General features: G+C 33.1%; 1 protein-coding gene across 1 annotated transcript; it reads left to right on the top strand.

Moving 5' to 3' along the window:
- Window positions 1-1,468: 1,468 nt before the first annotated feature.
- On the top strand, window positions 1,469-7,035 carry LOC130642125 (cyclin-Y-like protein 1). Its single transcript, XM_057449208.1, has 7 exons — window positions 1,469-1,792; window positions 1,928-1,993; window positions 2,168-2,529; window positions 3,039-3,153; window positions 3,663-3,714; window positions 4,512-4,674; window positions 5,142-7,035. The coding sequence occupies exons 1-7, from the start codon at window positions 1,654-1,656 to the stop codon at window positions 5,253-5,255; spliced, it is 1,011 nt and encodes a 336-aa protein (XP_057305191.1). The 5' UTR covers window positions 1,469-1,653; the 3' UTR covers window positions 5,256-7,035.
- Window positions 7,036-7,790: the final 755 nt, after the last annotated feature.

Here is a 7,790-nt window from a genome sequence, read left to right as displayed (position 1 = left end):
TGTCAACAGTTCCAAAGTCGTATTTTAGCTATTTTTTGCTATTATAAAGTAATTTTACACATGTGAAACGTTTTAAACAGTCGTTGTTGAAAACGTTTGTTTTTAAAACTGTTTTAACCTGTTTTATGGTTTGAAATATCGTTATCCAATTTTTTTTAATAATTGTCCTCCTACTATGTCCTAATTATGCTTTACTATGTTCTTTGTGCTTATCATTATTAACACTATAGGTGTCTACATGTGTTGAACCAATAATTAAAGCCCGTGGAAAAATCCATTGAGGCAGAATAAAAATGAAAAAGAAGCCTCATTTGCATTTTGATGACAACAACTCATCCACCAAAAAAAGATTTAGAAAATTGTTTTCATGTTTCCTCTATTGTGTAAAGCTCGAAACTCTGATCAAAATAATGTATAGGATCGCGCACTTTTCACAAATGGTTAAGGAGATACAAAAGTTTAAAATTCCTTACAAATTTGTATACCTTTTGTATACCTTAGGATCATGTACTTTTGAGAAATGGTTGCAGAGATATTAGGGTTTGAAAGTTTTTTGATGACGTCATCAACCCCTTTATTCCGAAACGGATTTGGGGACCATGGTTGGAGAAAATTACCCAAGTTGGTCCTATATGATCCCCAAGCGGTGAAAACCATTGATGTCACCACCTCGTTTCCAAGTTATTTAGCCTCAAAGTTTTAGGTGAACTGTAATGGCTTCATTTATTTAATATAGGATATTGACGTTAAAGTAGTATTATTTTTGTCGCACTGCAACGTCAGAAAAATTAACATATTAGGCACTTTTCGGCAACATTAAAAGAGAATGAACACATCCACTTTGCGTGTTACAGACAGACACACACATACACACAGTCTCTATATTATTATAGAGATTCCTAAGGCTGTTATTGACAAGCTTGAAGCTATTAGTGTGAAAATTAGTCCCCTAAAAGCAACAAAATTTTAATCTCTTGATATAGAATATTAAGAGATTAAAATTTTGTAGCTTTTAAGGGACTAATCTTCACACCAATGTGCAAGTAAAAAATTGTTTTGTAAGATTCTCCAAAGTTGAATTTTTAGGGTTTTTTTTATTCACATAATGTCTGCGCTTCTTGCATCCTTTAAAAAACAGATAAGATTGGTTTTGGCTGGTGACACAGGATTTTTAAATGAAGATTATGAGGTGATAATTGATTGTGTAATTAACTGATCATAACTATTTTACCATAATTTCATAAAAAGCTGACCACACATCTTCCTTCAAACTATTTCACTGTAACAGTTTAGTATCTTCAATAAAAAAAACTCTGAAAATGTTGCTGACATATATCTTAATGTTTTATTAAGAGATCATTTAAAATCCTTCCTTCCAAGATATAATATTTTACTAGAAATTTGTCCAATATCCTTCTTACATCTAGAATATTAATTTTATGGTGTTATTAAGGATATGATGTTTTTGTTTTTTGTTATTATTTAGATCTGGATGATGTTGAGCTTTCTGCTGGTACCTGTTTTAATATTCACATTTGATTCTTCACATAGATTTTTATTTTTTAGTTTTATTGCATTATTGCATTGCATCATAAAACAACATGTAGATAAAGAGAGAAGAAAATGATTAGAATTAATTAGAACATTTGCACTATGGGAAATATTTGTTGCACCGACACGTCCACAGATGGTCTTTCTAATGGCAGACTTCGTCATGGAGATGAAGATCACCCATTACAATCTCAAAGCGGAGATCTTGTGGAGTTACCCCATATCAGTGAAAGAGAATTAGGTTGGTTTGTTATGTATTTTGACCACAGTCTGTACCTACCAAAAATATCTATGTAAGCAATCATGTGTTGTGTGTGAATAATAATTTCTTTAGTGATTTTTGTATTATGTATGCGTTACTCTTCACCTATTATAGAACTTTCAGACAACAGAGATACTTTATTTTTGGATCGATCCCAAATAAGGTCTAGCAAAACAAGATGTAAGTACTTTTGTTACCTTCCCTTGTGCTACATCGAGATGGTCTTGAATTATTTATCATGATGTTGTGACTCAACTTTTATGTCTACTGTTTATATGTGTCAACTGCTTTTTTAGATTCCTTGAAGCCTCAATTATTAGGGAGAGTTGTGTACAGTTAATTTCTTCTTTTCAGACACTCAAGAGCAACGTTCGCGGCGACATACCATGTACTCTCCGGACCGGCCATCAAAAACAAATGCTTTAAAGAAATCAAACTCATGTTCCACAATATTTATAGACGATAATACAGCAAGTCAACCAAACTTAAAAATGATGTTAAAATGTGTTTCACTTGCTATTTATTACCATGTCAAAAACAGAGAAGGCAATGTACACTTGATGGATATTTTTGACGAAAAGTTGCATCCCCTGTCAAAGGATCCAGTTCCAGAGAGTTACAATAGAATAAATCCTGAACATAAACATGTGTACCGGTTTATTAAGACATTATTTAGTGCTGCTCAACTGACTGCAGAATGTGCAATAATTACTCTGGTATGTTATAGGTTATAATAAAGAAAACAAATAAAAATATTGAAATTGCTTTCTCAAGCTAATTTTCATGCTTAATAAAATCTTATCGTCAATTATCTGATAAGACTCTTATAGCTTAATATCTTTACCTGTTAAAGAACTCCAAGTTGTTTACCACATTGCTGGGTATAATGTTTGAAAAAGAAAGCCACAGTTTTATAATAGTCTTTACCAACTATATTTCTATATAAGAAACGCGTCCTGTGCACTTGCCAACTTATAAGACTTATTTTTGCTGATATAAACACTAATTTTCAGATCTTTGTAGGTCATGGTGTGGATTGTTTCATTATCTAGACATTTTAGAATTTTTTTACTAAGTCAGCAAGGGTGGGCACCACATTCACAAGCACGGGTTGATGTTATTTGATTGTTTAGTCATAAAAAGTCAGAAAATTTGAAACTATTTTTTCCCTTTTTTTGGTTTCTTTAAGGTTGCTTCTCTTTATTTTCTTCTCTTTTTTGTTCAGATATATTTAGAACGATTAATAACCTATGCAGAGATTGACCTTCACCCAAGTAACTGGAAAAGAATAGTTTTAGGTGCAATATTACTGGCTTCAAAAGTATGGGACGACCAGGCTGGTAGGGAGATCTTTTTTTCATTGCAATATTCATACAAGATTTTCACTCTGTCAGAAATGTCGAGAACTGTCATAATATTGTCAAAATGTCAGAAAAATGTCCGGAAGATTAGGTTTAATCATCAATCAGAAATATTTTATTTTCCTAAATATTGGCGTCTTGAATTTTAGATCTGTGTTTAAAGAATAAGTATTACTTTTTACATTCATTTTTTTTTAAAAAGAAAACGTTGTGATTAAATTTATTTTTAGTGTGATCTTAGATTGTTGTAAATAAGTAGTTTGGGTCCAAAATAGTTCGAAGTAAATGAAAATGTCACCAATTCAGACAAGCTATATCAGGAAAATGTCAGGAGTGCCAGAGAAAAGGATTTAGTGGACACTTCTTGTCTGCAATCGCCAAAACATTGCCTCAATTATCTAATTTCTGAGTATTAGAAGCTAATTTTACCCTTAATTTTAAGTTGTGAAATCTGTTCATTTCTGTGACCATGTGTCGTTCTCTGTTAGTTTGGAATGTTGATTATTGTCAGATTCTACGTGATATAGCCGTTGAAGATATGTAAGTGACTTAGTTTCGTTCTTCTAAAATAAATAAATATAGCTTCTTACGTATTAAGTTGCATAACATTTCTAGGGCCTAATAAAGTATGGTAAAACAAGGTGATTTTTGTTTGGAGTTGAAAACAAACTTGGCAGGTGCATTAAAATCATGTCGAATCTATTATTCTCTTTGATGGAATTTTCGAGTATGAATTTCGTGTTGTAAAAGAATTTAGGATGTGTTGATGTTGAGAATGTGATTTGAAAAGCGATCCCGAATCAATATTGAAAAGATTTGCGAACACCAAATATTTTTGTACTTATGCTCGAATCAGTTATTAATATTTAAAAGAGCATTGTTGAAATGGAACAGAATTTCATTTCAAAAGCATCTCATTTTTATTTTACGTTAATCATAAGATTTCCGTTTAGTCTGAACAGCTAGACAGAGTCTAGAAATTTGGTAAAATTAATACGATATTAGAACAATGTCCTTAAAAAATGGTTACGAGGATCTGCAAAAAGTTAGAATTTCTAATTGTCATTTGACGGAATCTCTTAAATTATTTGTTTATTTGTCACTGACCTTATTTGTCCCAATTCATAAGGGACGAAATTATGAGAAGTTGACAGAAACTAGCCCGTCAAAAATTAAGTGTGACGAAAACATATATAGGTTGACCATATTTGTTTGCTTGTTGCACTGGTCATGAAAATGAGTAAATGTTGTTTTGAAAATCAGAAATTTTGAGCTTGTAATAGAATGTTCATGTGCCAAGGTACCCTTGTGTATTTGATTGCATTATTATTTTCTAGGAATGAACTCGAACGCGTGTTTTTAGAACTTCTTCAATATAACATAAACGTCCCTTCAAGTGTTTATGCTAAATTTTACTTCGACCTTCGTGCTCTAGCTGAGAGGAATAATTTCCAACTACAAATGCAGCCCCTTGACCCAAGAAGAGCAAGAAAGTTAGAGGTCAGTTACTTTTGGTATCCACTTTGTGTCTTTATTGGTACCGTGCAACCCCGCTAGTGAAAACTATGCAGTCTAAATGTTGCTTTCCAACGCGTCCGCAATTTACTTCCAGATCCTTCAAGCCAGCATTTATTAAATGTGTATTTGCACACCGTGTACATAGGTCAGGAAATAAATCTGTCTTTTACAACCCAATTAGAATCCAAATTCTTCGCTTACTATCTGTAATTCGTGAATAGTAAACAGACAAGGGAATTTTTCCGCAGGTATTTTGTTTTAAGTTGCTCAGTTTCGACTCACATGACAATAGGTTCAAGCAAAACTTTATTACTACTGATTTGAGTTAGCTTCATAATGTAAAGTGATGCACACCCAAGTAAAATACCCCCAAGTAAAACACCCAAAACGATTATTAGATCCTTTGCATTAGTCCTAAAATATCTTAAAGATGTATATTCTTGTTACAGGCTATTTCACGGTTATGCGACGAGAAGCAGTTTCCTACCTCTAGACGTGTGTATCGATCAAACAGTGTGGACGACATCAAATCCAAACGCAGAAGTATAGCCGTACTTTCGTGAGATACCGCCCTTTCGTGAGATACCGCCCTTCCGTGAGATACCGCCCTTTTTAAAATAGTCTATAAATCATTTATTTATAATTTCTCAAGAATGATGTGACCGCACACTGGATGGACGGACATGTTTACTTGACCGTGTTTTGTCTGCCCTTATTTCGCTGGATATATGCTATCTCCGGTCCATTTTAACGTCGGTCGTTTTTCAAGGAGAGACCTAAAAAGATTCCGGGAGCGAAATAAGCAGCCGACACATAGGAAATTAATGTGAAGCCATGGAAGGTTGTGATAATATATGGAAGTACTCCTGCTTTTTTCTTTTTTTTTCTTTTATTCTTTGATATTTTACTTTATTTTGGGCCATCTTCACACTTTGTGGATAGAGATCGTTTCGTATTTCTTAACTGGTAGAGTATCTGTTCATACTAACCCAAACATATCCGATATACGAAACGGAATGGTTCCGCTTTGACACAAAAAGTAAATGATATTTCATGCTGCAATTGTGTGAACAAAAAAAAGCGAATCAAAATGGCGACCTTAAAAGTTAAACATGTTTTCACTTATTACTTTAGTTCATTACATTGTGCTCTCGATCTTTCTAGCTAGCCTGTACCCGAATATTTTCTTTACGTAATGCTATCTATCCGCAGTGTTCGAACAAACAATAAATTCAAACAACAGGTCTGTACCAATACTGTCTTCAGCTTTACGCATGCGTGACGAACTATTTGTAGTTTCACATTATTTCACTTTGCGCTGTATTTTTGTGACATTGAAAAAAAAGAAAAAATGGCTTTCAATTTCTGATCGCCAACATTTTACCACAAGTACTGAGTTGCGTTCTTCTGTTTAATCACATTCTTACTTTAAGGAAAAAACTTTTTACAGAAATAAGATATTGCGGACTTAACACGCCATAATAAATATCTTTTAAAACACCAGAAATGCGCGTTTGGCGAAAAATTGGATTACCACTAAAATTAACTGAGTTAACTGAAGAAAAATATAAAATCTGGGGGATGAAATTTGCGAGCTGGTTGTTCCATGTTCTTGAAAAATGTCAAAGTATTCTTTCTTATATATTATTGTAGATTCTTTTTGCCTTCTAAACCTTCTTCCATCCACGAAATCAAGATACCACGAAAATATTCTCTGAAGGTAACTTTACATAAAGTAGCTTTTAAAATGTACACCTTTCTAATATCGCCTGTCATATTTCTAATAACTCGATCTTTGTGGTTATTTACGCCGAGTGAAATTTACTGTTTTATTGCAATGTAATATATTATTTTATGGTTTTTTTCAAAAAGGAAGATATAATAATTAGATTGCTTTTTTTAACTTTTTATTATCCACCATCACTTCAAATTTAGCTTTAGGCTATTATTACACGTGAAAATATTGAACTGTTAAATATTTTGTTAATAAAATTTGGTACAATGCTTGCTATGTGGTCATATTTTATCAGCAGAAGTATTCCCTGGTGTCTCATGTTTCAACGGATTTTCCTTTTTCATTCCATGTCTGTTTTTATAAGTATGGTACTGTGAAGCTTACGAGATAGCAATTTTTTTCTTCGCTAATACCATCTATGTTGAAAATATGTATGTAATGGAAGATTATGCCTTCTATATATGTAGTTAAATATTTTGGAAACTTGATGTTCTATATATCGTTGCCACCTCAACATTACGCAATATGGTGGCGTTGCTGTGTTGTAAAGGAATGTTTTCACGACTTGTAAACTATGTATCATTTGATGAAATATTTTTTTTATTTTATATTTATTTTTTCTGTTACTTATACAGGACTGGTATTGTACCTGAAAAACTAAATTTCGGTGAATTATTTCGGTCATATTTTAAATCTTTAAATGAAAAACCTAAAGAAAAATGGCGGGGAAATAACTCTTGTGAGGATTTCTTTAAATTGGTTGACATTTGAGCTACAAAAGGTATGCAAGCACATCAATCGCTCAACTAGACAACCGCCTAAGATATCAATCCTATTCTCATCCTGAACTCTAAGCAGATTGGATAGATTTACACTTTCATAGTCTCTGGCATGACTCGGTCGAGGTTTGAACCCAAGACCTTCCGCACTGGAGGCGAACGTTCTACCACAAGGCCACCAATCAGTATTAATTTTCTTAAAAATGAAGGCTCTTTCTGATAAAAAAATATGAATTTAGGACGAAGTTGAGCTTCAATAAATGTCTTGATATAGTAATGACGTCATAGAAGAATCCGTGGAGTATATTAAAACATGCAATACGAATCCAAGTTATATTTAGACGCGATCACTTTTTATTACGTAAAAGATAGAAAGCTTATTGTAGGTTCTACATCCGCGTGGTGCTGAACATTTTCTGGACTTGCGCTGGGGTAATGTTCGAAACACAGAGAAAATGACGACACTTCTATTAGTACTACGCCGCTCTGTTTAGTTTGAAAATCGATGAACAAAAAGTTTGCAGTTCTTAAATACGCGATCGTTCTTATATTCTGGTTGGAACAGCTGATTCCAGCGATTTTTA

This window comes from Hydractinia symbiolongicarpus, chromosome 4, assembly GCF_029227915.1.
Source record: "Hydractinia symbiolongicarpus strain clone_291-10 chromosome 4, HSymV2.1, whole genome shotgun sequence".
In the NCBI taxonomy this organism is placed as follows: domain Eukaryota; kingdom Metazoa; phylum Cnidaria; class Hydrozoa; order Anthoathecata; family Hydractiniidae; genus Hydractinia; species Hydractinia symbiolongicarpus.
This window is presented reverse-complemented; position numbering and strand designations above follow the sequence as displayed.